Source organism: Nipponia nippon, unplaced genomic scaffold (assembly GCF_047370975.1).
Source record: "Nipponia nippon isolate SJK-2023a ecotype South Korea unplaced genomic scaffold, ASM4737097v1 scaffold_44, whole genome shotgun sequence".
NCBI lineage: Eukaryota > Metazoa > Chordata > Aves > Pelecaniformes > Threskiornithidae > Nipponia > Nipponia nippon.
Window position 1 is genome coordinate 96,835 of NW_028262363.1, and position 27,953 is coordinate 124,787.

General features: G+C 71.6%; 2 protein-coding genes across 10 annotated transcripts; both read right to left on the reverse strand.

The window, feature by feature from the left end:
- Positions 1-110: 110 nt before the first annotated feature.
- Positions 111-21,472, reverse strand: MEGF8 (multiple EGF like domains 8). 9 transcript variants are annotated; one of them, XM_087778580.1, is made up of 44 exons: positions 21,331-21,472; positions 20,330-20,523; positions 19,468-19,631; positions 18,851-19,060; positions 18,433-18,613; positions 17,880-17,968; positions 17,576-17,789; positions 16,986-17,166; positions 16,612-16,757; positions 16,286-16,405; positions 15,877-16,040; positions 15,318-15,425; positions 14,662-14,809; positions 14,385-14,548; positions 14,108-14,308; positions 13,639-13,839; positions 12,917-13,156; positions 11,905-12,023; positions 11,706-11,837; positions 11,148-11,261; positions 10,824-11,072; positions 10,225-10,472; positions 9,924-10,134; positions 9,449-9,680; positions 8,980-9,112; positions 8,689-8,903; positions 8,170-8,280; positions 7,595-7,713; positions 7,311-7,515; positions 7,056-7,227; positions 6,653-6,816; positions 6,173-6,317; positions 5,695-5,929; positions 5,343-5,469; positions 5,058-5,268; positions 4,615-4,829; positions 4,099-4,306; positions 3,513-3,675; positions 2,888-3,080; positions 2,543-2,713; positions 2,142-2,272; positions 1,910-2,042; positions 1,154-1,552; positions 111-895 (listed from the first exon to the last, which is right to left on the reverse strand). In XM_087778580.1, exons 2-44 carry the CDS (start codon positions 20,499-20,501, stop codon positions 518-520), a joined length of 7,836 nt encoding a protein of 2,611 aa, XP_087634706.1. In that variant the 5' UTR covers positions 20,502-20,523; positions 21,331-21,472; the 3' UTR covers positions 111-517. The 9 variants fall into 9 exon arrangements, 8 of the variants coding, with proteins under 8 accessions (XP_087634706.1, XP_087634705.1, XP_087634704.1 ...); XM_087778579.1 differs by having other exon boundaries at positions 111-1,552; positions 15,892-16,040; XM_087778578.1 differs by having other exon boundaries at positions 111-1,552; positions 21,211-21,346.
- Positions 21,473-21,742: 270 nt separating this feature from the next.
- On the reverse strand, positions 21,743-27,910 carry TMEM145 (transmembrane protein 145). Its single transcript, XM_087778566.1, has 15 exons — positions 27,728-27,910; positions 26,664-26,738; positions 26,517-26,594; positions 25,953-26,039; positions 25,787-25,888; positions 25,636-25,720; positions 25,286-25,357; positions 25,146-25,214; positions 24,971-25,051; positions 24,628-24,706; positions 24,414-24,507; positions 24,153-24,325; positions 23,336-23,456; positions 23,094-23,276; positions 21,743-22,726 (listed from the first exon to the last, which is right to left on the reverse strand). The coding sequence occupies exons 1-15, from the start codon at positions 27,893-27,895 to the stop codon at positions 22,505-22,507; spliced, it is 1,689 nt and encodes a 562-aa protein (XP_087634692.1). The 5' UTR covers positions 27,896-27,910; the 3' UTR covers positions 21,743-22,504.
- Between the last annotated feature and the right edge of the window lie 43 nt (positions 27,911-27,953).

Here is a 27,953-nt window from a genome sequence, read left to right on the forward strand (position 1 = left end):
GCCTGATTTCGGGGACAGACTGGGGGGGGCAAACGCTGTTTATTAACCCCCCCGCGACAGCCGGGGGGGGCACAAAACGGGGTGCAAGGAGCCCCCCCCCCCCCCGAGTGAGCCCCATGGCAAAGGGCCGGAGGCAGCACCCCCATTCCACTCCCCCAATAAATACAGGTGTAAAGGGGAGGGGGGCAGCACCCTGACACCCCCCTCCCCGAAACGGGGGGCAACACACCCCCCCCCATAAATACTGGAGTGTTTTGGGTTGTGAAAGGTGGGGGCGGCCCCTGCCCCCCCCAATGCTGGGGTAACGCCTTGCACCCGAACGCGGGGGGCAGTGCCCGTGCCTCCCTGCGAGCGTGGGGCTGCTGCACCCCCTTCTCCCCCCAATACCGGGGGCTGTGCGCGGCAGCAGGGTGCCACCCACACACACATCGGGGGTGCCCCCTGCAGCGGAGGCGGGGAGCAGCTCCCCCCTTCCAGCCCGGGGCCGAGAGCCGCCCTGAAAGCAGGGCGTCCCCCCTCAGAGCGCCATGGAGGTGAGCTCGTGGGCCAGCCCCGCCTTGCGCGCCGGGGGCCCCCCCCCGTACTCCTGCAGCCCCTGCCGCAGCGTCACCAGGGCGGAGGCCAGGGCTGCGCGGTGGGGGCCCCGCGGGCCCCCTGGCAGCTGCAGCAGCAGGGTGGCCACCGCCGCCACCCCATCCTCGGTGGGCTCCAGCGTCACCGGGCCGGCGCCGGGCAGTGGGGGGGCCGGGGCGGCGGCAGGGCGGCGGCGGGGGGGCCCGGGGGGCGCCCCCCGCTCGAAGCAGACGGTGACCTTGGCGAAGGGGCGGCTGGCCATCTTGCTCATCTCCTGGAGGTGCCGGCGCTGCTCGTGGCGGGCATCCAGCCCCTGCTTGGCCTTCCAGAGCAGGACGCAGAGGGCGAGGAAGAGGAAGAAGCAGGAGAAGAAGACGGAGAAGAAGACGAAGAGGTCGATGTGGGCCTGGTCCTGGCGGAAGAAGAGCAGCCCCTGCGAGGGGCCGCCCCGCGGGCCCCCCACCCCCAGCAGCAGCAGGTAGAAGCGGCTGGACTTGAGGGGGTGCAGGGTGTGGGGGTAGGTCAGCACCAGCCGGTCCCGCACCCCCCGCACCACCAGCGCTGCCGCTGCCTCCCGCACCGTCAGATAGGTCACCAGCCCGCCGGCGCGCTCCTCCCGCAGCCGCGTGGCGTTGGCGGCCCCGGCCCCGGCAGCAGGGTGGGGGGTCTGGAGGCGGACGAGGTGGCGGCCGGTGGCGGGGTCAACGTCGACAGCGAAGGTGTCGTAGGCGGTGGAGACAAAGAGGTCGACGCCGCCGAAGGTGACATCCAGCGTGATGCGGATGTCGACGTTGGTGAACTTGGGCTGGACACCGAAGAGGACGGTGCGGCCGGGCCCCAGGTGCTGGAGCTGGGGCTGGTGGAAGCAGTTGCTCTGCGAGGTGGGGTCCAGGCAGTACTCCTGCTCCACCGCCATCAGCCGGTAGCACTGCTGTCCCCCCACCGGGTGCCCGTGGAAGGAGTCGCGGCACTTGGCGCACTGAGGGGGATGCGGGGACGCGGGGCGTCAGCAGCCGCCAGGGGGACGGCGCCGGGGGGACAGAGGGTGCGGGGGTGGGCGCGCGGGGACGGGAGCAGGGTGGGACAGGAGCACGAGGACAATCGTGGGGACAGCGGTGGGGACAGGGGCACGAACACAGGGGCGCAGCGGCAGCGGGGAGCGGGGCGCGAGGACACAGGTGTGGGGACAACAGGGATGTTGGTGTGAGGATGCGGGTGTGGGACAACACGGGGCACGGGTGTGGGGACAGCGTGGGGCCGGGGGGGGGTCCCGCGGGGATGTGGGGACGCAGGGGCGTAGAAGGGGGTGACGGGGACGCGGTGCCGGAGCCCTGACCTGCTGCTTGTAGCAGTCCTTCTTGTCGGCAGGGCTGTTGCCCTGGCAGCTGCCCGTCTCGGTGTTGTTCTGGCAGGGACACCCCGTCCCATCCAGCTCGTTGCACGTGTCTGCGTGCCCATTGCACTGGCACCTGGGGCGGTCACATGAGGCTCGCACAAGGGGATCCCCTCGCACGAGGGTGTCCCCCCCACCCTTGCACAAGGACCGCGCCGTGCACAAGGGCCCGTACTTGGTGCAGGCGCCATCGAGCAGGAAGAAGCCAGGCCGGCAGCCGTCGCAGCGCTCGCCCACGCTGTTATTCTGGCAGTTGACGCAGACGGCCGCCTCCTCGCTCGGCCCCTCCGACACCCACGTGGGGATCTGGGGGGCAGCGGGGTGGGCAGGGGACACAGCTGCCCCGCCGGAGGAACAGGGACCCCCCCGGCAGCGGGGGGCAGCAGCAGAGAGGTGGGGGGCAGGGGGAAACGGGGAGCCCCAGGCCCCCCAGGACATGGGGCAGGCGAGGGGGGACCCCCCAAACCCCGGGATGTGGGATCGGTGAGCAGAACCCCTCCACCCCGTTGCCGTGGGGCAGCCCCTGGGGCCCCCCGCCCGCAGCCCCAGCCCCACGCCGTGGGGCACCCCACTGACCATGGCAGGCTCCAGGGGGAAGCGGGCAGGGTCCCGGCGGGCGCGCTCGTACTCCTCCCGCGAGATGCAGACTGCGGCGTTGTGGCGGCAGAAGCTGCGGCAGGGCCGGCACGAGCCCCCTGCCCGTGCCGAGCCCACGAAGAGGGGCCGGCACCGCTCGCACTGCGGGCCCTGCCATGGGGCAGGCTCAGCCCATGCCGCAGCCTGCCCCACGCCCTCCGTGCGCACCCCACAGCCCCCCCACATCCCGCCCCACATCCCTCGCGGCTCCCCTCCTCCATCCCTGCCCCAGGCAGCCCCCCATGCCGCCCCACACACCCCCACCCTGCCCCACAGCCACCCCACCTTGGTGTTGTTGAAGCACTGGAGGCACTGGTCGCGGGCGGTGGGGCTGAGGCACTTGCTGTGCCCGTTGCACTGGCACTGCACCGAGCAGTTGTGCCCCACGTAGCCGAAGTGGCAGCGGCAGCGGTTGGGCTCCACGCACGTCCCGTTCACGCAGCCCTGCTCGCACACTGGCCGGCACAGCCCCGTGGTGCTGCGGGGAGGGCTGGCATGGGGGCACAGGGGGCACGGGGGGGTGCCCCTCTCACTCCCGGGGGGCCGGGGGGCTCCCTGTGCGTGCAAACCCGCTCCCTGCATGCTCATGCAGATGCACGGGGCACCTTGCGTGTGCGAACGTGCTCACGAGGATGCACGGGGCACGTTGTGTGTGCAAACTCGCTCCCTGCATGCTCCCAGGGCTCACTTGCATAAGGGGGGCATCATGGTAGTGCAAAAGCCATGTGTGTGCTGCCCCACAAACTCAGGCGGGTGACTCAGCATGACTTGTGCGACGCCCTTGTGCAAGCTCAGCCACGCACACTTACAAGGGCCGTTTGCTCTGCGCACACCACAGCCGGCGCCAGTCCCTGCAGGCGCACACTTGGGGGGGGGTTTGCACCAGCCCACCCCTCGCACGCCCACTCACTTGTCCAGCGTGTAGCCGCTCTTGCACGCACAGCGGTAGCCGTGCGGGAGGTCGTGGCAGTCCTGCGTCTCGTTGCAGTCGTGGTGCCCGTTGAGACACTCGTTCTCGGGGGGGCAGCCCAGGAAAGCCCACTCTGCCTCTGCCCCACATGCCTGCGCCAGCCCTGGGGCGGCAGGGAAGGGGCTGGGGGGGGACGCCACTTCCCCTGCCCCATAGCCCCCCCCAGGCTCCCCACAGCCCCCCCTGGCACCCTGTACCCCCCCCCCCAGCCCCCTGTCCCTGCCCCAGGCACCCCATAGCCCACCCCACGCACCCCATCCCCGTCCCACGCACCCCATAGCCCACCCTAGGCACCCCATCCTTGCCCCACGCACCTCATAGCCCACCCCAAGTGCCCCATCCTTGCCCCAGGCACCCCATCCCCGCACCCCACGCACACCACAGCCCACCCCAGGCACTACACAGCCTGCCCCATGCACCCCATCCTTGCCCCAGGCACCCCATAGCCCACCCCAAGTGCCCCATCCCTGCCCCAAGCACCCCAGAGCCCCCACCCCAAGTCCCCCGCCCCTGCCCCACAGCATACCGTGGCGGGGGCCGTGGAGGCCACCCTCCAGGCAGCGGCCGCTGCCGTTGTGCCCGCGGCGGGCACACCAGCCACAGCGGGGCTGGCGGAGGCAGCGGGAACACTGGGGGGCCCCCGCACACCCTGGGGTGCAGCTCTCGGCCCCCCGCAGCAGACGCCCGCAGGCCCCGGCCGCGCACCGCAGGGGGACGTAGCTGGGGCTCATGCACTGGGGAGAGGGGAGAAGGGGGCCGGGGGGGCCCCCGTGCCCCACAGCCTGCCCCAGGCCCCCCAACCGCCCCCCACGGCCCCCAGACTGCCCCCCGTGCCCCACAGACCACCCCAAGCCCCCCATGCCTGTCCCCCCCAGTCACCCCCTGATGCCGTGGCACTCCAACTCCCCCCACACCCCATATGCCCCACGACCGGCCCCCCCAAGACCTTCCTCCTCAGACCTCCAGACCTCCCCAGCCCCCCAAGCGCCCGCACACACCCACAACTGCCCCCCGAGCCCCTGCCCCGCCCTAAGCCCCCCACCTGCTGCAGGCTGACGCTCCAGACGCAGTGCTGCCAGCCCCCATCGGCCCCCTTGGAGGCCAGGCAGAGCCCGCAGGAGCTGTGGTTGTGGCAGGGCGTGGGGCAGGGCAGGGGGGGTGAGGACTCCACGGGCATGGGGGAGACGTTGAGCAGCGAGTGGCTGAAGCAGGTCCAGTCGTACGTGGGCTGTACACTCAGGATGCGGCGGGTCTCGCCTGGGGGGCGCAGGGGGCTGGTGGGGTGCCCCGCACTGTGCCCCCCGAGCTGGGGGGAGGGCTCAGTGCAGCCCCCCCGGCTCAGCTCCACTGCACCCCGCGCCCAGCCCCATCGCGCCCCACGCCCAGCCCCATCACCCCTCCTGATCCAGCCCCACTGCCCCCCACTCCCAGCCCCATTGCCCCTCCTGATCTCAGCCCTGCTGCCCCCCACTCCCAGCCCCGTACCGGTGCGCTTGAACTGCCGTGTCCACATGCACTTGCCAGAAGCGGTGCACTTGGGGCAGTCGGAGGCCTCACACGACACCTCGGAGCAGTTGGCGGCAGCAAAGATCTCCCGCTGGTTGATGCGACAGTCGTTCTCCGAGGTGCAGCTGCCGCCGCTGCCAATGCAGGCGCCCTCGGGGCAGTTGGTGCACCACTTGCACTGTGGTGGGGCCTGGGGCGGGGGCGCAGGGTGAGGGGGAGGTGTCCCAGGGTCCCCCAGCCCCGTCCTGGCGTCCCCCCGCTCACCGGGGCGCCCAGCCGCAGGGCGCGGGGGTGCTGGGCCAGGCACTCGCTGCAGGTCCGCAGGCGTCGGCAGTCCTCAGGGGAGCGCGGCGTCGGGGAGCAGGCGGCGGGGCCCGGGGCACAGCCCAGGCTGGGGGCATTTGCATCTCATTTGCATGCCCCAACCCGCTCGCCCCACACCACCCACCCTCAACCCTAATTCATACCCCCGCCCTACAGCTGCCCCCCAGACCCCCCACCCCACAACACCCTGTACACCCCTGTACCCCCCCAGACCCCATCCTGCCCCACAGCACGCAGCTCACCCCCCGGGCCCCCCTCCCACCCCAGAGCCGCCCCCCAAGCCCCCCCTTACCGCTGGACAGCGTCAGCGGACAGGCAGCTGCCGTGGCACCAGGCGCAGGCAGCGCCCGAGCGATTGCAGGCCTCGGGGCTGGGCAGTGACAGGCAGGGGTCCGCGGGCAGCCTCAGGGCCGACAGCCGCCCCAGGGCCACCCCGTTGAAGCCCCCCGAGACATAGACCCGGCCCCCTGCCACTGCCACCGCGTGGGCCACCGACCGGTTCATGGGCTCGCCCACCACCGCCGCCTCTGGGGATGGACGGACGGACAGACAGCATCAGTCCTGGGGTCCCCAGCCCCTCTGGGGTCCCCCTGTCCCGGGCTGCAGCCCCTTCCCCACGGAGTACCTGCTCCCTGAGCGTTTCGGGGTCCCTGATCCCCTTGCAGGGTCCCCAGCCCCATTCCCCCTGTTACTGGGGGTGCGGTCCCACCCCCCCGGTTTCGGGGTCCCCTCCCCATCTCAGGGCGCCCAGCGCTGCCCCAGCCCCTCACCTGTGTGGGGCGGCAGCACCCAGGCGTTGCAGCGCAGCTGGTAGAGCAGTAGGTGGTTGCTGAAGTCGTGGGTCTCCGTCCGGCCCCCCAGGACCACCATCATGTCCCCCACCACCGCCGCCGCATGGAAGAAGTGGGGCTGGGGCTAAGGGGGACACACGGGGGTCACAGAGGGGCCCCCCACATCCCCCCAAAGCCCCGCATGCCCTAATGCCAAAGGAACGCCCCTCACGTGTGTCCCCCAGACACCCCACGGGGGCCCCCAAATGCTCTGTCGATGACCCACAGATCCGCTCCAGTGCCCCACAGATGCCCCCAACATGGTCCCCATTCCCTAACACCCCCAGACACCCCTCAAGGACCCCTAGACACCCCCTAACACCCCCAGACGTCCCCAAAGGACCCCCAGCCACCCACAGATGCCCCCAAAGGACCCCCCCCAGCCACCCCTGGATCCCCCCCTAGCCCCCCACCCCACACCTTGCGGCCCTGGGAGGGGGCGAGGAGGCTCCAGGTGAGGTTGGGGCAGTAGAGGCTGTAGAGCTCTGGGGAGGCCGAGACAGTCTCCACATGGAAGCGGTGGCCCCCGAAGACGTAGATGGCATCTGTGTCCTCGTGGTAGACAGCCGAGTGGCCGTAGAGGCCTGGGGAGGGGGCGAGACTGGGCTGGGCCTGGCGCGGGGGGGCTCGGGCAGCACTGGGGGGGCCCAGCCCCCTTACCCGGGGGATACCTGCTACCCTAAGGATCTGGGGGGTCCCAGCCCCCTTATCTGGGGGTCCCAGCTTGGCACCCCTTACTGTAAGAACCTGGGAGGTCCCAGCCCTATAACCCGGGGGTCCCAGCTTGCTACCCGCCACCGCCGAGACCCGGGGTCCCCGTTACCTGTGGGGGGGGTCCCGGCCTGCTGCCCCACCTCCCAGCTCTCCGTCTCCACCCGGTACTCCAGCAGCTTCTTGTTGAAGCCGTTTTCGGGCGAGTACCCCCCGATGAGCACCAGCGAGGTCCCACGCCGGGGGGTCAGCGTGTGCCCCGCCACCGCCGGCAGCAGGGGGTCCTGGGGGGACGGGGTTGGGGGGTTCAGGTGACATTGAGCCCCCCCGGGACCAGCACGGGGCAGGGGGCCCGGGGGGTCCCTACCTGCTCCTGGCGCCACTGCAGCGTGGTGAGGTTGAGCACCCAGGCGTCGCTGGCCACCCCTGCGGCCGTCAGCCCCCCCAGCACCAGCATGGCACGGCGGGCGGGCAGGGGGGCGGCTGCGTGGAAGTAGCGGGGCGAGGGGCCGGGACCCCCGTCCTCTGTCCCTGCCAGCATCTGGGTCCAGCGGCGTTCAGGGATGGAGTACCTGGGGGCAGAGTAAAGGGGATCTGCGGAGCAGGGCTGGGGCAGGGCCAGGGTGGGGCCGGGGAGCGGGGCCTCCTCACCTGTAGACGCTTCCCAGCAGCCCCTGGGGCAGCGAGAGCCCCCCAAACATCCAGAGCGTCCCCTCCGGACCCTCCACCAGGCTGTGGCCCAGGCGGTGCAGGAACCGGCTGGCTGTGTCCTGGGGGGCACAGGGACAGCGGGGTCAGCCCCGGGGGGACCGGTCCTAGGGGGTATCGGGGGTCTAATGGGGCACCAGGGGGCGACAGGGGCAGTCCTGGGGTGGTATCGGGGGTCTATGGGGCACCGGGGGAAATCCTGGGGTAGTATCGCGGGTCTATGGGGCACCGGGGGGCACTAGGGGCAGTCCTGGGGGGTATCAGGGGTCTACGGAGCACTAGGGGCAGTCCTGGGGCGATACTGGGGGTCTATGGGGCACCGGGGGGCACTAGGGGCAGTCCTGGGGGGGTATTGGGGTCTATGGGGCACTGGGGAAGGAGATAAGGGGCCCCCCAGACCTGTGGGGCAGGATCCATGGGGGCAGAAGCGGGATATGGGGGGTTCCAGTCCCCAGGGGCTCCCCCGGGGTGGAGGGTGCTGCCTGGCCCCCCAAGCATGGGGCGCGGGGGGCACTCACGGAGGCCAGGTGCCCATCGACGAGGGTCTCCCAGACGATGCTCCCCGGCCCCAGCGGCACCGAGCAGTCGGGGCCAGCAAAGCCCTCGCTGCAGACGCAGAGCCCCAGGGTCTGGGGGCGGGGGTGAGGGGGGGCTGCCAGCATCATCCCCCTGCACCCCCAAACCCCCTGTGCCCCTCCTGCAGCACCCTCCTGCATCCCCCTGCACCCCCAAACCCATGTCCCCCCTGCAGCACCTCCCAGCACCCCCAAACCCCCTCTGTGTCCCCTTGCAGCACCTTCCTGCACCCCCAAACCCCGTGTCCCCCTGCAACCTCCTGCACCCCCAAACCCCATGTCCCCCCTGGCAGCCTTCCCCTCCCCGCCCAAACCCCCTGTGCCCCCTGCACCACCTCCCAGCACCCCCCTGCACGCCCAAAACCCCTGTGTGTCCCCTGCAACCTCCTGCACCCCCAAACCCTGTGTCCCCCCTTGCAGCACCTCCCAGCACCCCCAAACCCCCTGCGCCCCCAAACTCACCGCGTTGCAGGTGCCCTGCCCGGCGTGGGCACCGCAGTCCCCGGGGCAGAGGCGCTGGCGGCAACCGGGCCCCCCGTGCCCCAGCCGGCAGACGCAGCGGCCCCCCCGGCACTCCTGCCCCCCGGCGCAGGGCGGGCGGCAGCTCAGGACCTCTGCGCTGGCATTGAACCCCGTCGGCTCGCTGCCGTTGGCCTCGTAGTACAGCACCAGCACCCCTGCGGGGGCACAGCGGGTCGGGGGGGGCCCGGGGCGCCCCGGCCCCCCCGAAATCCGCGCCACCCCCCCCCCTACCTGAGTGGGCCTCCAGGGTGAGGGGCTCAGGGCGGCCGTGCCCGCAGAAGGCCCCCAGCAGCGCGGGGTCGCCCTGCAGCACCCCGCTGTCCAGGAAGGCTGGCACCCCATCGAAGGCGTAGGCATAGCTGGTCTGGGGGGGGCACAGGGCTCTGGGGGGGGCAGCACCCCATTTCCCCCCCAGGCACCCCCCAAGTCCCCAGCACCCCCATCTCCCCCCATGCACCCCCCATCTCCCCCCATGCACCCCCCAAGTCCCCAGCACCCCCCTGTGCCCCCCATGCACCCCCCAAGTCCCCAGCACCCCCATCTCCCCCCCGCACCCCCACCTCCCCCCCATGCATCCCCCAAGTCCCCAGCACTCCCCTGTGCCCCCCATGCACCCCCATGCACCCCCCAAGGCCCCAGCACCCCTCATGCCCCCCCGTGCTCCCCCCAGCACCCCCAAAGCCCCCAGCGCCCCCCTCACCGTGCAGGGCGTGTGCAGGTCGGGCTGCAGGGTCAGGCTGATGGAGGGGCAGGGGTCCCCGGGGGGGCAGGGCTCCAGGCCCCCCGTGGCCGACAGCACCCACACGCAGTAGGAGAGGCCCCCCCCGGCCGCCGGGTACCCCCCGGCCAGCCGGGACCCCAGGGCCACCGGCGAGGAGAGGTTGGCCAGCAGTGAGCGGCCCCTGCACTCCCGGTAGCACGTGCCCCCATCCCTGGGGGGCGAGAGGGGGCTGAGTGGGGCTGGGGGCTTGGGGGGGGGTCAGGGGCTAGTGTACAGGGGTCTGGGGCCAGCGAATTGGGGCTGGGGGCTTGCATGGGGGTCAGGGGCTGGTGTATGGGGAGGTCTAGAGCCAGTGAATTGGGGCTGGGGGCTTGCATGGGGGTCAGGAGTGGTGTACGGGGGTCTGGGTCCTGTTGGGGGTGGGCACAAGGGGGTGCTGCCCCCCCATCCTCACCTGGGGTCCCCGAAGTAGCCAGGGGCGCAGCGCTCACAGCGGGGCCCCTCGGTGGGGGGGGCGCAGAAGCAGGCGCCGGTGGCCCGGTCGCAGTGGCCCCGCTCAGGCTGGCCGTGGCCATGGCACTGGCACTGCCGGCAGCCCCCCGGCCCCGTGGCGTCCCCGAAGCTGCCAGGGCGGCAGAGCTGGCAGCGCTCCCCGTGGGTCCAGTCTGCGGGGACAGAGGACGTGTGGGGACACAGGGGGACGCGGGGGGACGCGCCATGGCCAGGGGGACGCCACAGACCCTCCGGGGACTCACTCTGGCAGCGGTCGCAGATGCCGGGTCCGGCCATCTCGCAGCTGCTGTGGAAGTTGCAGCCGCAGTCCACGGAGCAGAGGGTGGCCGCGTCCCCCGTGGTGTCCCCAGCGCTGTCCCCCACAGCTGCGTCCCCTGTGGCGTCCCCGCGGCCGGTGGCATTGGCCGGCGGCGAGGTCCAGCCCAGGTGGCAGACGCAGGTGTAGTTGGGGGCCCCACTGCAGTAGCCGTGGCCGCAGTCCTCGTAGCACCTGGAGGGGAACACGCAGGGGGCCGTGGGGACCCTCAACAGTGGCACCCAGGTCCCCACACGTCCCCCCAGCACCGGGACAGCGGGAGCCATCTCCTGTGTCCCCTCCCTGTCCCCGACACACGGGATGGGTGTGCGTGGTCCCCACATCCCCCCAGACATCCCCATTGTGAGATGGACATGCGTGGTCCCCGTGTCCCCCAAATGTCCCCATCCCGTGGGATGGCCATGCGCGGTCCCCGCGTCCCCCAGACGTCCCCATCCCGTGGGACAGCCGTGTCTGGTCCCCGTACCCCCCAAAGGCCCCGAGCCCCTGGGCCGGCCGCCCCCCTCGCCCCCGTGCCTGGCTCACGTGCGGTTGCAGTGGGTGGTCCCATCCCCGGCGTAGCCGCGCCGGCAGCGGCACTCGAAGGCCTGGGGGGTGTTGTGGCAGGCGGCGAAGGGGTGGCAAGTGGCCATGCCCAGGCGGCACTCGTCCACGTCAGGGCACTGCCCGTAGGACCAGGCGGCCGCCCGCCCGGGGGGGAGCCCCCCCGGCTCCCCCAGAGCCACCGAGCAGTTGGGGTACCCCCGCAGCCCGGAGAAGTCCCCCTCCAGGCACCTGGAGGGACAGAGGGGGGCTCAGCCGCCGTGCCCTGGGGCTCCGGTGTGCCCTCAGCCCCCCGGTCCCCCTCACCGTCCCAGCGTGGGGTTGTCAGCGTCGCCGCACCAGCCGCACTCCAGGTTCTGCAGGCACTCGCGGCACGTGTTGAAGCGGGAGCAGTCCAGGCACTGGGGCGCCGAGTGGACACTGCCGGGACGCCCGGGGTCACCCACCCAGCCGTGGGACCCCCAGGATGTCATCCCATTGCTCCCCAGGACTCTCTGGGACACGCCTGAGCCCCCCAGGACCCTCCAGGACAGGCCCATGACCCCGGGATGCCCCTCTGTCCCCAAGGACCCTCTAGGACATATCCAGGACCTCCAGGATTCCCCCATGCCCCCCAAGATGCCCCTGTGCTCCCCAGACCCCCCCAGGACACCCCTGTGCCCCCCCAGGACGCCCCTGTGCCCCCCAGGATGCCCCTGTGCCCCCCATGACCCTCTAGGACATATCCAGGACCCCTAGGACACCCCTGTGCCCCCCAGACCCCCCCAGAACCTCCAGGGCTCCCATGAGCCCCCCAGGACCCCGCCAGGACCCTCCAGAATACCCCTGTGCCCCCCAGAACCCCCCCAGGTCCCCCAGGCTCACCTGTCGTACCAGCCCCGGCAGTCCCCGTAGGGGTACTTGGCCAGGTAGGCGGCAAAGAAGAAGCAGCTGCGGGTGGACTGGCACCAGGCGCACTGGCTGGAGTTGGAGAGGCAGGCCGAGCAGGAGCGGCGCCTGCGGGGGCAACGTCAGACCCCCGCCCGCCGCCCCCTGCCCCCTGGCCCCCCGCCCCGGCACTCACTGGCTGCAGAGGCTGGGGCAGTGCTGGGGGGCGCGGACGGCCCCCGCCTGCCGCCCCCGGCGGCTGCAGACGAAGTCGCCCTTCTTGCTGCTGTGCACCTGCCACTCGCAGAAGGGGTCCTGGGGGAGGGGTCAGCCCCTGCGCGGCCCCCAGCCCTCCCCCAGACCCTCTGCAGCCCCCAACCCCTCCCCAAACCCCTGTGCAGCTCCCAACCCCTCCCTGAGCCCCTCTGCAGAGCCCAAACCCCTCTGCAGACCCCAAGGCCTCCCCAAACCCCTCTGAAGACCCCAAAACCCTCCCCAAACCCCTCTGCACCCCTCAAGTCCCCTCCCCAAACCCCTCTGCAGACCCCAACCCCTCCCTGCGCCCCCCTGCAGAGCCCAAACCCCCTCCCCGAACCCCTGCACAGCCCCCAACCCCTCCCCGAACCCCTCTGCACCCCCCAGATCCCTCTGAAGACCCCAAGGCTTCCCCAAACCCCTCTGAAGACCCCAAAACCCTCCCCAAACCCCTCTGCACCTCTCAAGCCCCCTCCTCAGACCCCTCTGCAGACCCCAAACCCCTCTGCAGACCCCTCTGTACCCCCCAAACCCCCTCCCCAAACCGCTCTGCACCCCCCAAACCCCCTGCAGACCCGAAACCCCTCCCCAGACCCCTCTGCAGACCCCAACCCCTCCCCAAACCCCTGCACAGACCCCAACTCCTCCCCGAGCCCCTCTGCAGAGCCCAAACTCCCCCTGAACCCCTCTGCAGCCCCCAACCCCTCCCCGAGCCCCTGCGCAGCCCCCAAACCCTCCCTGAGCCCCTCTGCACCCCCTAAACCCCCTCCCCAGACCCTTCTGCAGACCCCAAACTCCTCCCCAGACCCCTCTGCACCCCTCAAACCCCTCCCCAGACCCTTCTGCGCCCCCCAAACCCCCTCCCCAAACCCCCCTGCAGACCCCAAACCCCTCCCCAGACCCCTCTGCACCCCCGAACCCCTCCCCTGCCCCCCAAGCCCCCCAGCTCTCACGGCGGCGCAGGCCTGGCAGTCGCGGTAGTCCTCGCAGAGGACGCAGTTGGCGGGGGCCAGGACGAGGCGGGGGCCCCCCCCTCCGCAGAGTCCCCCCGGGGGGTGCAGGCGGCCGTGGCAGGAGGCGCTGGGGGGGCACCAGCCGCAGCCCTGGTCAGCCAGGCAGGCCAGGCAGGAGGGGTAGGACGGGCAGCGCCCCGGCGGGGAGCGGAAGGGCTCCAGGAAGAAGAAGGAGATCTCCTGGGGGGCACGGGGGGTGTCGGGGCAGAGGGCACGCCCCGAGCTGCGCCCGCGCTCCCCGACCCCCGGACAGACAGAGGGGAGCCCCTGCCACAGCCTGCAGCCCCACGCAGAGCCCTATGCGCCCCACAGGGACCCCCCACCCTAGCCCACACCCCACAGAGACCCCCTACCCCAACTTGTACCCCATAGGGACCCCCCCCACCCCAAACCACAGCCCCATACAGACCTCTTAGACCAGCTCTGCAACCCCCAGAGACTCCTAACTCCAACCTGCAGCCCCCTGAGACCCCCCACCCCAATTCTGCACCCCATAAGGACTCCCCACAGGGACCTCCAACCCCAGCCTGTGCCCCGCAAGGGACCTCTTACCTTAATCCTGTACCCCAAGGAGCCCCTTACGCCAATTCTCTGCCCCACAGAGAACCCCTGCCCCAACCCACACCCCCATGCAGACCCCTCGCAGGGACCCCCGCACTCACGCTGCCCCCCGGGACGCCGGTGCGGTCCCAGACGAGGGTGAGCTCGCTGCTCTGCCCGCTGCCTGAGCTGTTGAAGTGCCCCTCCACCTGCACTGCGTACTTGTTGCCCCGCTCGGGCGCCCGGAAAAGCCGCTCGGGGCGTGGGCGCTGCAGGGGACGCGTCTCCCGCTCCTGCTGCACCGACCACCGTCCCACCTCCTCCTGCAAGGGGGACCCCAAAACCTGGGGGACCCTGAGCCCTGCCGGGACCCCAGCACGGCCCAGCGCCTCGCCTCCACTGCAAGGGGGGACAAGGGAAACCCCAAAGCCATGGGGAGGACCCCCAACTCCCCCAAACCTCATTATCTTACCTCTCCCTGCAAGGGGAGGACCCCCAACCCCCCCGGGACCCCTCCAAAACCCCATTATCCCCTCTCCTCCCGCAAGGAGGGACCCCAGACCCCCTGGATGCCCCCCCGCACCCCATTACCAGCTCAGGGGAGTTGGGGTGCCGGCCGAGGCGGGCGACGACATAGAGGCGCTGGATGCGAGCCCAGACGCTGGGGCCGGGGTCGGGGCCGGGGGCCGGGGAGGGTCCCAGCAGCGGGTAGATGAAGCCCCGGTAGACGAGGGAGACGTCGGTGTCGCCGCTGGGGCTGAGCGTGATGGTGGTGCTGCGGACAATGGAGACCTGGGAGGGGCGGCTGCCACTGGGACCCCCCAGCCCGGACCCGGGGGACCCCCGAGGAGGGGCATGGGGCACCCACCTTGTCGGGCTGGGAGTCGTTGCGGGGCTGCTGGTAGGTGACGAGGTGGAGGCCGGGAAGGAAATTGGCGGTGCGGCACTGCTGCAGCGCCGTGACGAAGACGGGGCGCGGGCCCCACCAGCCGTAGGTCCCCGAGATCTGCCCCACGCGGCAGCGGCTCTGCTCTGGAGGGGGGGACGCCATGGCGGTGGTGGGGGCGCCGGCGGGGGCTGCGTCCCCCCTGCGAACCCCCCAGCCCCTCTGCAGCCCCCCGGCCCCGGCGCAGACACCTACTCACCCGCCACGGGCATGCAGGTGTCGTTCTGCACGCACCAGCCGAAGGGGCCGGGGGCACGAGGAGGGCCCGGCCCGGCCCCCCCGAAAGCCAGGCAGGACTCACAGTCCACCAGCAGACGAGCCAGGCCCAGGCAGCCGGTGCTGGGGCACTGAGGCGGGGGACACCGGGTCAGTGGGGACCCCCGCACCCCATAACGGGGCTACATGGGGCGCTGAGCTCCCCGCAATGCATTTACGCACCCTGACCCAAAGCTGCCCCCCCCGCAACAGACCCAGGGGTCCTGGCCCCCCCAGCTGCCCCCACCAAGGGGACCCCAACACCCTGACCCCCAACGCTGCTCCCTCCCATTTCCCTAGGGGACCCCAGCATCCGTGACCCCCCCCATTTCCCCAGGGAACCCCGGCATCCACCCGCCCCCTCCCCATTTCCCCAGGGAACCCCAGAGTCCATGACCCCCTCCCCATTTCCCCAGGGGACCCCAGCGTCCACCCACCCCCTCCCCATTTCCCCAGGGGACCCCGGCATCCACCCGCCCCCTCCCCATTTCCCCAGGGAACCCCAGAGTCCATGACCCCCCTCCCCATTTCCCCAGGGGACCCCAGCGTCCACCCACCCCCTCCCCATTTCCCCAGGGGACCCTGGGACCCCCCACTCACGTTGCTGTGGGGCGCGGGGCTCTGGCACCCCCCGAGGCACCAGGTGCACTGGGGGTCCTTGGTGCAGGTGCCCCTCTCAGCGTAGAGCGAGCAGTAGTCCAGGTGGTACTGGGGGGACAGCAGGATGGAGACCCCTGGCACAGGGGGGCTGGGGACCCCATGGCACAGGGGGAAGCGGGAACCCCATAGGGAGGGGTGGAAGGAGCTGGGGAACCCCCCAGAGTGGAGCTGGGACCCCACAGATAGAGAGGAGACCCTGGGGACCACCCCAGATAGGAGTAGGGGTCACCAAGGATGATGGAAGACCTGAGGACCCCCCTGACTGGAGCAGAGACCCCTGGGGTGGGCTGGGGGACCTGGGGACCACCCCAGATGGGAGCAGGGACCCCCCAAAGATGGGCTCAAGGGCTCCTGGGGGGAACCGGGGGCTCCAGGGACCCCCCAGATGGGTGCAGGGACCCCAGGGGTGGGCTGGGGGCTCCAGGGACCCCCCCAGATGGGTGCAGGGGCCCCAGGGGTGGGCTGGGGGCTCCAGGGACCCTGGAGAGGGGGCACTCACGTTCTGGGCAGGCACCTGGAAGACGAAGGCCGGCACCTTGTAGGCCAGGAGGTCGCCTCGGGGGGCGCCGCTGAAGCCCCCCACCACCAGCAGCACGCTGCCCCGCAGCACCCCGGCCACGTGGGCATAGCGGCCCTGCCCCAGGGATCCCCGGGACCCCTGGTCTGGGGGCAGACGTCAGCATAGAGGGACCCCAGGATGCCCCGGGATTCCCGGGACACCCAGTCTGGGGGCAGACATCAGCATGGAAGAGCCCCCAAACCCCTCAGGGATCCACAGACCCCCCCAGTCTGGGGGGACATTGCCATCATGTGACCCTCAGATCCCCAACCCCCTGCTGTCCCTGCACCGCATATCACACCTGCCCCTGTGTCCCCCCTGCCACGGGGCAGCCCCATGCCCCCCTCACCGTGGGGCAGCCCGTGGGCCAGCTCGGCGCTGGGGACCCACTGGTGGCAGCCAAGGTGGTAGAAGAAGATCTCATCCTCGTAGCACTTTTCCTCGTGATAGTGGATGTGCACATTCCCTCCTGCAGGGATGGGGCAGGGGTCAGCCCCTGGGGGGGCCGGACCCCTGCCTGGGGGCGTGGAGACCCCCCGGGGAGCAGCGGGGACCCGGGGATCCCGTTCACTGGGTACCACCACCACCGTGACAGCAGGCGGGTCCCTGGGGGTCTCAGGGCTCGCCCTGGACCACCCTGCCACCCCGACGGGGGTCACGGGGTTCCCCGCTCACCATAGACCACCATGTAGTCACCGATGACGGTGGCGGTGTGGAAAGCGCGCTCGCGGGGGCCACGGGCGCCATCCCGAGCCCGCAGCGTGGTCCAGTGCCGCAAATCGACGTGGAAGAGGTCGGTGGTGTTCACCCGCATGCTGAACCTGGGGGGCAGCCGTGAGGGGCAGCACTGGGGGTCACGGGGACAGCGCCGAGGGTCGCAGGGACAGGGGGACAGGACGGGACATGGGGATGCGGGGCTGGACAGGACATGGGGCAGGGACATACCTGGGAACCCCCACAGGGTCCCCTCATGGCCACGGATACCCCAGAGCCCCCTGGCCTGGCCCAGGACCCCCCAGCTCCCCATGATGCCACCCCCCAGCCCCTACCGTGCGGTGGAGGGCCGGTGCCCCCCGTAGACGAGGAGGGTGCGAGAGGGGGGGTGGAAGACCATGGAGTGGCCAGCGGCGGCGGGGGGCTTCCCACCCCACGGGACCACTCGCTCCCAGCCCCACGTCTCCAGGTGGAAGCGGAACAGCTGGGAGGAGAAGACATCCTCGGCCGTGCGACCTGGGGGGGAAACCACGCTCAGATGGGGACCCTGGTGTCCAGGACCCCCACTGTGGGGTGCCTGGCCCCTCTGTCCCACCACAGGCTGACCCACAGACCCTATAGACAGGAGGGACCCCGTATCCAGCCCCACAGCCCCCCCTCCCAGACCCTATAGACAGAAGGGACCCCGTATCCAGCCCCACAGCCCCCCCTCCCAGACCCTACAGACAGGAGGGACCCCATATCCAGCCCCACAGCCCCCCCACAGACCCTATAGACAGGAGGGACCCCGTATCCAGCCCCACAGCCCCCCCATGGGCCGACCCACAGGCCCCAGAGCTTGGAGGAAGGGTCCGACCCCATCGCCCCCTCCCAGACCCCCAGCCACAGGGGACCCCAGCCCCACAGCCCCTCCGCTGCCCCCCACCTCCAAAGATGTAGAGCCAGTCATCAACGAGGGCGGCAGCGTGGCCGGCCAGCCCGGGGGGCCGGGTGCCATTCTGGGGCTGCAGCTCCCGCCAGCCCCCCAGGAGGGGGTCGAAGAGCCAGACGTCGTGGGCCAGTGTCCCCCCGGCCAGCTCGCCCCCGCTCAGCACCAGGGCCTCGTGCCAGCACACAGCCACGTGCGAGTGCCGGGGGGCCTGCGGGGAGGCGTCAGTGGGGGGGACGGGGACCCCCGGCTTCGGGGGCCTGGGGGGACGTGCTGGGACCACAGGGAGGGGGACACGCACCGGGGCCGGGCTCAGCTCCAGCCGGGACCAGCGGTTGGTGGTGAAGTTGTAAACCACGAGGTCGCCCAGCGCCGTGTTGAGGTCCAGACCTGGGGGGGGGGGAACGGACACGCACGGGGTGGGGACCCCCACATCAGGGCCCAGCCCCTTCCCCTGCAGCCCCCCGAGGGCCCCACAACCCCTCGCTGCCTGCGTCCCTGTGATGGTCCCCCAAAGCCCTCCCCTGGCCCCCCGGCCCCCCACACGCCCTCCCCCCCTACATCCCCCAGCCCCATATCACCCCTCCCACACTCTATAGCCCCCCCACGGTCCCACATCCCTGCCTGTAACCCCCACAGCCCCCCATCGCCCTCTATAGCCCCCTATACCTCTCTATAGCTCCTCTACAGCCCCCTATCTCTCCCCATAGCCTTCTAACAGCCCCCTGCCGTCCTGCATCCCCCCCCATCGCCCTCTATAGCCCCCCAGGATCCCACACCCCTCCCCAGAGCCCCCCAGGATCCAGTATCGCACCCTATAGCCCCCCCGAGACCCCAGCTGCCCCCCGGCTCACCCCCGAAGACGTAGAGCGCCCCGGCGTGGGGCAGGACGGCACCAGCGGCGGCGGTGCGGGGCGGGAAGCCAGGGTCCCCCTCGCTGACGTTGTACCAGCGGCCACCCCCCCGGTTCTCCCCCAGCGCCAGGTCGCACGCCCGCCCCACGAAGCCCGTCCGGCACTCGCAGCGCCCCGTGGCCTGGGGGTGAAGGGGGGATATGGGGAGACACGGCTCCCCCCGTGGGACCCCAAACCGGCCCCAGCAGGCCTTGGGGGTTCCAGAGCCCCATCCCTGGGGGTACAGGGGTCTCCCATCCCCATCCCTGCAAGGCTGGGGTCCCCAGCCCCATCCCTGGGGGTACGGGGGTCTCCCAGCCCCAGTCCTCCAGGCTCAGGGGTCCCCCAGCCCCAGCCCCACAGGCTCAGGGGTCCTCACCTGGTTGCAGGTGCCGCCGTGGGCCTGGCAGTAGGTCGTGCAGTGGGGCTGGGCGCAGTCGGGGCCCCCCCAGCCGGGCTGGCACCGGCAGCGGCCCTGGGGGTCGCAGCCCCCCCGCCCTGAGCAGCCCCGCGGGCACAGCGAGACGCTGTAGGTCGCATTGAAGCCCAGCAGGTTGTAGTTGGCGTCGCTGAAGAGGTGCAGCAGCATCTGGAAGGCAGAGAGGGGTCAGGGCACCCCACAGCTGCCCCCTGCACCCAACCACCCCACAGCCATCCTGCACCTCCTCACAGCCACCTCGCAGCCTCCTGCACCCTCCAGCTGCCCCCTGCACCCCGAAGTCTCCTTGTGCACCCCATAACCACCCTATAGCCTCCTCCTGCACCCTATAGCTGCCCCACAGCCTCCCCCTGCACCCCAAAGTCTTCTCGTGCACCCCACAACCACCATATAGCCTCCTCCTGCACCCTATAACTGCCCCACAGCCTCCCCCTGCACCCCAAAGTCTTCTCATGCACCCCACAACCACCCTATAGCCTCCTCCTGCACCCTATAGCTGCCCCACAGCCTCCCCCTGCACCCCACGGCTGCCCCACAGCCCCCCCGCCCGGGGGCACCTTGCCCGAGGTGGCCTCGAGGGGGGCGGGCAGGGTGCTGCCGCTGAGGCTGGCGAGGAGGGGGCTGCGGGGGGAGTCCCCGTCGTAGATGAAGAGGTAGTCGTAGGTGCACTCCGTGTCCATGAACGTGAAGGTCAGCAGCACCCGGTGCCGGGGGCTGGGGGCTGAGGGGACGGGGCATCATGGGGGGGCCCCCCAAACCCCGGGGACAGAGGGGCAGCATGGCCCCGGGGCGTACGAGGGCCCCAAAGCATCAGGGGCCCCCCCAAACCCCACAGGCACGATGCTGACCCCCCCCCCCCAAACCGTGGGGACCCAGGATGAGGCGGCCCAGGGGGAGTGGGGTGTCTCAGGGGGGCTTTGGGGTGACTGGGATGCTTTGGGGGGCCCCCGGGATACAGGGGGGGAGGCTTACAGGGATATGGGAGGGGGTCTTGGGGTGCCTGAGGGGGTCTGGGGTGTCGCTGGGGCCCTATAGGGATATTGTGGGGGACCTGTGATACCCCAAGGGGCTCTAGGGTGTCTCAGAGAGAGCTAAAGGAATATTCGGGGGAACTTCGGGTGCCCTAGGGGATCTGGGGTGCCTCAGGAACGACTACAGGGATACAGGGGGGGTCTTCAGGGTGCCGCAGGTGTTTTGGGGTGTCTCTGGGGGGGCTTTAGGATGACTGGGGGTTCCTTGGGGTGCCCCAAGGGGCCTTGGGGTGCCTCAGGAGGGACTACAGGGGTACAGGAGGGGTCTTTGGGGTGCCCCAGGTGTTTTGGGGTGCCTCTGGGGGGGATCTAGGGATGCTGGGGGGGGTTGGGGCACCCAGGAGTTACAGGAGCACAGGGTTGCCCCGGGGTCCCGTCCCCGCCTCACCTTCCACCAGCCACTCGCAGTTGCCGTTGACCGAGTAGTTGCCGGGGCCGTCGGTGACGAAGCCGGAGGGACCCCGCAGCACCCGCCGCTGCCCCTTGCAGTCACCAGCGCCGGCCCCGCGCACCCCGCTCAGCGCCAGGGCCAGCGCCAGCAGCGCCGAGGGGGCCGCCATGGCGGGGCGCGGGCCTCGCCGCCTGCGGGGGAAGCGGGGTGAGCCCGGGGGGGCCTGGCTGGCGTGACCTGGCCCCTGAGGGGACCCCAGCCCCACAGAGACCCCCTGGGGAGCCCCACAGGGACCTTATGGGGAGCCCTGGCACCGTGGGGACCCCGTGGGGAGCCTGCTGACCCACAGGGACCCCATGAGAAGCCCCTGCCCCACAGGGACCCCCCAACCCCACAGGGGACCCACAAGAACACCCTGCCCCACAGGGACCCCACGAGACCTCCCCAGCCCCACAGGGACCCCCTGGGGAGCCCCACAGGGACCTTATGGGGAGCCCTGGCACCACGGGGACCCCGTGGGGAGCTGCTGACCCACAGGGACCCCATAGAAACCCCCCCCAGCCCCATAGGGACCCCACGAGAACCCCCTGCCCCACAGGGACCCCATGGGACCTCCCCAGCCCCACAGGGACCCCACGGGACTCCCAAGCCCCACAGGGTCACTCCAGCCCCATAGGAACCCCCCAACCTCACAGGGACCCCATGGGACACCGCCCCCCCGCCCCACGGGGACCCCCAGCCCGCCACGGGATGCTATGGGGCCCCTCCCCGCCGTTATAGGATGCTACAGCCCCCCCCCCCCCAGGTCCCCCGTGAGGCGGAGCGGGGCCCCCCACGGGGCCCCCCAGGCCCGGCGCACCCCCACGGGGCCCACGGACCTCTGCCGGGGTCTGAAGGGGCTGGGGGGGCGCTGGAGGGGCTCTGCGGAATGCCCCCGGCCCCCACAGGGCGCCTATAGGGCCCCCATAGGGCCCCTATACATCCCCCCCGCCCCTCACCCGCCGGCGGCGGCTCCTCAGGGCGGAGGCGGAATCCCGGGCCCGGAGCAGCGAGACGAGGGGCCAGAGCGGCCGCACCGGAGAGGAGGGGCGGGGCCAGAGCGGCGCCGCGGAGCAGCGAGACGAGGGGCCAGAGCGGCCGCACCGGAGAGGAGGGGCGGGGCCAGAGCGGCGCCGCGGAGCAGCGAGACGAGGGGCCAGAGCGGCCGCGCCACGGGGGCGGGGCTACGGCGGCGGCGGCGCGGAGCAGCGAGACGCGGGGCCAGAGTGGCGCCGCCGGAGGCAGCGGTGGGGGGGGACGGGGGGCGAGCGGGGCAGCGCGCCGCCGCACCAGCGAGACGAGCGGCCAGAGCGGGCCGGCGCGGCGCGGCCTCCGGCGGCTGCCGGTCCCCCCCCGTCACTCCGCAGCCGGTGGAAACACGAGAAATCGCTTTATTTTGGCAAAATCCTTCTCTGCAGAAACTGGGGGGCGTGAGGGGCCCGCTACGCCCGGGGGGGGGCGGGGGGACGAGGGCCCAACCCCGGGGAGGGGCGCGGGGAGGGGCCCCGGGGGCGCTTCGGGTCCCTGCGGGAGATTCGGGGTCCCTGGGGCAGGATTCGGGGTCCTTGTGGGGCAATGCTCGGAGTACCCGTGGGGCAGGATGGGGCGTTCCTGTGGGGCTGGATTCGGGGTCCCTGGGGCTGGATTTGGGGTCCCCCAGCGCAGGATTCGGGGTCCCTGGGGGGGATTCGGGGTCCCTGGGGCAGGATTCGGGGTATCTCTGGGGGATTTGGGGTCCCTGTGGGGCAGGATTGGGGGTCTTCGTGGAGCAATACTTGGGGTCCCCCTGGGGCAGGACTTGGGGTCCCCTTGGGGCAGAATTTGGGGACTCTGTGGGGGATTCGGGGTCCCCCTGGGGCAATACTTGGGCTCCCTGTGGGGCAGGATTCGGGGTCCCCCCGGGGCAGGATGGGGTCCTGGGGAGGGAGTTGGGGTCCCCCTGGGGCAGGATTTGGGGTCCCTGTTGGGGATTTGAGGTCCCCCCGGGGCAGGATGGGGTCCGGGGGCGGATTTGGGGTCCCCCGGGGCAATACTTGGGCTCCCTGTGGGGCAGGATTCGGGGTCCCCCCGGGGCAGGATGGGGTCCCGGGGGGAGGGCAGGGGTGGCCGTGGGGCAGCCCCCCTCGGCGGGGGCTACAGGTGCCGGCCCCCGCCCGTCTGCATGCTGAAGTACTCGGGGCCGCCATTGGCCTGGGGCGGGGGCGCCTGCAGCTGGGAGGGGGGGCCCCGGCCCTCACCCCCCGCCCCGCCGCTCTTGGGGGGGGCGCGGGGGGCCCCCAGATCCGCCGTGGTCACCAGGCGCCCGGGGGGGGGCCCCCGCTCCGCCGCCCGCGTCTCCTCCGCCTGCTGCCGCGCCTGCTGGGGGCACGGGGAGATGTGGGGGTCCCCCCGCTCCCAGTGCCTGGGGGCTTGGGGGGGTCCCCTCAAGTGGTGGGACCCGGGTGGTTTTGGGGGTCCCCCGTCCCATTCCTGGGACGCAGATGGTTTGGGGGGCCTCCTCCCACCCCTGGAGCCCGGATGGTTTTGGGCCCCCCCCCCATCCCTGGCACCCAGCCGGTTTTGGGGAGCCCCCTCCCGACCCTGGAGCCCCGGTGGTTTTGGAGGGGGGCCCCCCATCCCTAGGACCCAGCCGTTTTTGGGGGGGCCCCCCCATCTCTGGCACCCAGCCGGTTTCGGGGCCCCCTCCCACCCCCCAGGGCCCCCCAGGGGGTCCCCGACTCACGCCGGGGGGGGGGATGGAGAAGAGCTCGGTGAAGTTGGGGACGGAGTCGCTGATGAAGGTGACGTTGCCGTAGCCGTGGCGGGGGGGGAACTTGGTGGGCACCCCCGCCTCGGCCGAGCCGATCTGGGAGGTGCGGACGTGGTAGGGGAAGTTCTTGTTGGCAGCCGAGGGTCTCGTCATCACCTGGGGGGACAGCGGGGGTGAGGGGGGTCCCCGCCGCCCCCGGCCCCCCCGGGGCTCACCAGGAAGACGGCGTGGGCGTAGAGGTGGATCCCCAGCTGGATCCCGTTGACGATCTTCTCCCGCGCCCACTTGGGGATCCCGAAGTTGGCGATCAGCGCCGTCACTGGCACCGCGAAAAACCTGGGGGCGGCGGGGCCCTCGTGCAACGCTCGCGCCAGGCCCTTTGCTCGCCTGCCCCAGCCCCGTCGTGCAAACTGCCGGCGTGCAAGACCCGGCCCTTCGCACGCTTGCCTGGTGTGCCGGCCCTGCGCAAACGGCGGCCCCGTGCAGAGCTGGCCTGGCGTGCGAGCGCTCTGCTAACCCGACCCCTTGAAACCCGTCCTGGTGTGCAAGCCCTGTGCAAACTCCTGCCCTTCGCACACTCATCCAGCCACGTGAGCCCCGTGCAAATCCTGTCCCCATGCAAGCTGCGTCCCTGTGCAAACCCATCCCTGCGCACACCCGTCGAGCTGTGCAAGCCCCGTGCAAACCCATCTGGCCATGCAAGCCCTCTGCAAACCTCGTCCCCGTGTAAACCCCATCCTTTTGCAAGCCCATGCAGCTGTGCAAGCCCCGTGCAAATCCTGTCTCCGTGCAAACCGCACCCCCGTGCAAACCGCATCCCTGTGCGCACCCATGTAGCTGTGCAAGCCCCAGCCCTTTGCACACCCATGCAGCTGTGCAAGCTCTGTGCAGCCCCCATCCCCGTGCAAACCCCAGCCCTTTGCACACCCGTCCCGCCTTGCTGCCCCGTGCCAGCCCCGTCCCTTCACCGCCTCCCGCTCCGCTCACGCCCCGTGCATGCCCCAGCAGCCCTCGTGCGAGGCGTGTGCTCACCAGAGGGTGTAGGCAGCGAAGAAGGGCAGGTAGAAGGGCTGCTTCTCGGGGACCTGCTTGAGGGTGACCAGGACGGCGTAGCAGAACCAGAGGTAGGCGAGGAACTGCAGCCCGATCAGCCCGTAGCCAGCCGGCGACTCATAGGTGTACAGCACCTGCGCGGGGTCGAAGAACTGCTCCCCCCCCCCCGAAAAATACCCCCCCGGGGTCAGCGGGGCCAGGGGGCGCCCGGCGGGGCGGGGGGGACCGGAGGGGTCTCACCTCAGCCTCGTAGGTGAGGAGGACAACGTGGGTGATGCTGTAGAGCGTCATGTAGACCGAGAGCCGGACCGAGCCCGCGTGGCTGATGCGGCCCCTGGGGGGGCACCGGCGGTGGGGGGGGGGGCAGCCCCATGGCGGCCCCGGGGGGCTCTGTCCCCAAAGCCACCCCCCGGCCGCCCCCTGTGCCCCCCAGACCCTCCTGGGCCCCCTGTACCTGGTGACGGTGAAGCCCTTGCCCAGGAGGATGAGCATGAGGAGGAAGATGAGGAAGCTGACGGAGAACAGCAGTTTGGCTGGGGGAGAGGAGAGCTCGCACCAGCACGTGACGGGGTGCTCGTGCGACGCTGCCCCATGCCGGGGGCCGTGCAGGCACGCCTGCACACGAGGGCTGCGCACGAGGGCCCGTGTGTGCACACCCACGCACGAGGAGCCGTGCACCTCCCACACATCACACAAGGGCTGTGCACCCCCCGTGCGTCGCACAGCCGCGCACAAGGAGCCCTGCACCCCCCGTGTGTCGCACACCCGCGCACGAGGGCCGCGCACGTGCCACCCACCCAGGATCTTGAGGCTGCCGCTGCCGACCCCGTCGCAGGCGTACTGGCCCCAGTAGACGCAGCAGAAGAGGAGGCTGAGGACTGGGGGGCATGGGGGGGGTGAGTGTGGGGACCCCAGCCCCCCCCGGTCCCCCCAGGCCCCCCCGAGCCCCGGCCCCTCCCGGCCCGCCCTCACCCTCCACGCCGGCGGCCGCCATGAACATCTTGTAGGTGGTGTGGAGCAGCTGCCGGCCCTTCAGCAGGTCTGGGGGGGCCGGGGGGGCGTCAGCACTGTGCCCCCCCCCCGCCCCGGCCCCCCCGGCCCCCCCCACTCACAGCCGAAGTAGCAGGAGACGAGGAAGATGAGGATGAAGATGAGGAGGAAGGTGATGTCCGTCTCCAGAATGCCTGGGGGGGGGGTGGGGGGTGGGATTTACCCCCTGCACGTCCCCCACGAGACCCCCAACACCGACCAGGGCACCCCACAGGTTCCCCCCATCATCCCCTGCACTGCAGCCTCCCTATTCCCACCCCCTGCCCTGCAGCCCCTCCATTTGCACCCCTACATTGCAGCCCCCCATGTCCCCCCCGCATTGCAGCCCCCCGTATCCCCCCCATTCCCCCCTCCACGTTGCAGCCCCCCCATTTGCACCCCCCCGCTCGCCCCCCCCCGGCTGAGGCCGCACCGAACTCATCGGCAGAGAAGTGCCGGGTCCAGAAGGATTTCCCGTTGGTCAGCACCATCTCGTACTCCAGCTCCAGCCCGTCGCCCTGGGGGGGTCCCGGGGTCAGGGGGGGCCTGGGCGCGGCAGGGGAGGCCCGGGGGGGGGTACTCACCCCGCATTTGCTGAGGGCCACGTACCACCAGCGCTCGCGGACGGAGCGGAAGCTGCGGCCGCTGGCGCAGCTCAGGTACCGCACCGAGTTCTCCAGCAGCACCTGGGGGAAGAGTGTCAGCCCGGGACCCCCGGGACCCCCCCGGGGCCCCCCGGGACCCCCGTACCTGGCAGCCCGACCAGGCGTACTGGGTGGTGAGGTTGATGACCTGGTTGTTCTCGGGGCGGATCACCGACTCCTTGGCCAGGCAGTCCTGGGGGGCACGGCGTGGGCACAGACCACCCCAGCACCCAGACCCCGCCCCGCACCCCAGGCAGCCCCCCAGGCCTCCTGCACCCCAATGCATCCAGAGCCCCCAGACCCCATTATAATCCCCCAGACCCCATTATAATCCCCCAGATCCCAATAACCCCCCCCCCGACCCAAATAAACCCCTGGACTCTGATGCACCCCAATCCCTGCATAGCCCCTGTACCCCCCCAGACCCCAACAAACCCCCCAGACCCAAATAAACCCCTGGACTCTGATGATCCCCAATCCCTGCAGACCCCAATAAACTCCCCCAGACCCCAATACAGCCCAGACCCTGCTGCACCCCAACCCCTGCATAGTCCCTGTACCCCCGCAGACCCCAATAAACCCCCCAGACCCCAGTACACCCCAGCCCCCGCTGCACCCCAACCCCTGCAGACCCCCTGTACCCCCAGAGCCCCCGCGCCCCCAGGCCCACCTTGTTGCCCCTCTTGTAGACGGCCGGCCATTGGGAGGGGTCGTCGAAGTAGAGCAGGATGTTCTCGCAGCACTTGGCCTGGGGGGGCCGGGGGTCAGCGGTGCGGGGGGACCCCGGCGCTGGGGCGGGCGGGAGCCCCCCACTCACCTCGGGGTATCGGAAGTGGAAATCAAGGCGCCCGTAGTCGGAGAGGAAGCAGAAGCGGGTGAGGAACACCCAGTCCTGGGGGGCAGCGGGGGTCAGGGGGGGTCCCCGGCGGCTGGGACCCCCCACCCTGCTCCCCCCACCCTCCCGCCCTGCTGCCCGGGGACCCAGGCGTCCGGGAGCCCCCCTGGCCCCCAGGATCCCCCCATTGCACCCCAGGGACCCCCACTGCACCCCACGGACGCCCAGGGACCCCTAGGACCCCCCCATTGCACCCCAGGGACACCCCCCCCTCCCCAGGGACCCCCAAGGACCTCCCCAGGGGACCCAGGCCACCCGATCCGGCCGCGGCCATGGGGACACTGCGGCCCGGCAGGGCCGGGGGCCCCCCCGGGGGACGGGGGGACACGGGGGGGGGGGGCTGGGGGGGGCACCCCCATCCCCAGGACCCCCTGCCTCCCCGCCGTTGTCATGGCAACGGCCCTGCTCCGGGTTTCCACGGCAACGGCCGAGCGGGCCCGGGGGGAGCTGGAAGGGGGGGGGGGTCCCCGACCCCCACGGACCCCCAGAGCCCCCCCCGGCCCCGCAGCCCCCCCCGCCCCCGCCGCCTCCCAGGACCCCCCCAAGAGAAACGGGGGGCGGGGGCAAATGAGGGGCCTGGGTGCAAAACGGGGGGGGGGTGTCCCGGGGCAAACTAGGGAGGGGGGGGGGAGATCCTGATGCAAACCGGGGAGGGGTCCCCGTGCAAAAAGGGGGTCCCGGTGCAAACGGGGGGAGGGCCCTGTGCAAAAGGGAGGGGGGTGTCGCGATGCAAAATGGGGTGCCAGTGCAAAAGGGGGAGGGGGTCGCAGTGCAAAAGGGGGTCCCGTTGCATCCCGGGGGGGGCCTGTGCAAAAAGGCGGTCCCGGTGCATCCCGGGGGGGGGTCCCTGTGCAAAAAGGGGGGTCCTGGTGCAAACCGGGGCGGGGGGGAGATCCCGGTGCAAACAGGGGAGGGGTCCCTGTGCAAAAAGGGGATCCCGGTGCAAAAGGGGGGGTCCCGGTGCATCCCGGGGGGTCCCCGCTCACCTCCTTGGTGCTGATACGGCCCCGCACGTACTTGGCGCCGCCGCCCGCGGGCAGCAGCAGCAGCAGCAGCAGCAGCAGCGGCAGCAGCGCCGGGGGCCCCCCGGGCCCCCCCCCGGGCCCCCCCGGGCCGCGCCCCCCCGCGCCCCCCCGCCGCCGCCGCCGCCCCATCGCCCCCGGCCCCGCGCGCTCCCGGGCGCGGCCCCGCCGCCGGAGCAGGCCCCGCCCC

Bases quoted from the DNA above. Each gene is read 5' to 3' on its own strand.
- TMEM145 (XM_087778566.1), bottom strand. From the start codon at position 27,895: ATGGGGCGGCGGCGGCGGCGGGGGGGCGCGGGGGGGCGCGGCCCGGGG. The intron at 26,739-27,727 runs GTGAGCGGGGAC...GCTGCCCCCCAG, and splicing joins GCCGTATCAGCACCAAGGAG to GACTGGGTGTTCCTCACCCG. The intron at 25,721-25,786 runs GTGAGTACCCCC...GGACCCCCCCAG, and splicing joins TGGCCCTCAGCAAATGCGGG to GGCGACGGGCTGGAGCTGGA.
- MEGF8 (XM_087778578.1), bottom strand. From the start codon at position 20,501: ATGGCGGCCCCCTCGGCGCTGCTGGCGCTGGCCCTGGCGCTGAGCGGG. The intron at 15,426-15,876 runs GTGAGTGCCCCC...CTGTCCCCCCAG, and splicing joins TCCAGGTGCCTGCCCAGAAC to TACCACCTGGACTACTGCTC. The intron at 9,113-9,448 runs GTGAGGGGGGCG...TGCCCCCCCCAG, and splicing joins ACCTGCACACGCCCTGCACG to ACCAGCTATGCCTACGCCTT.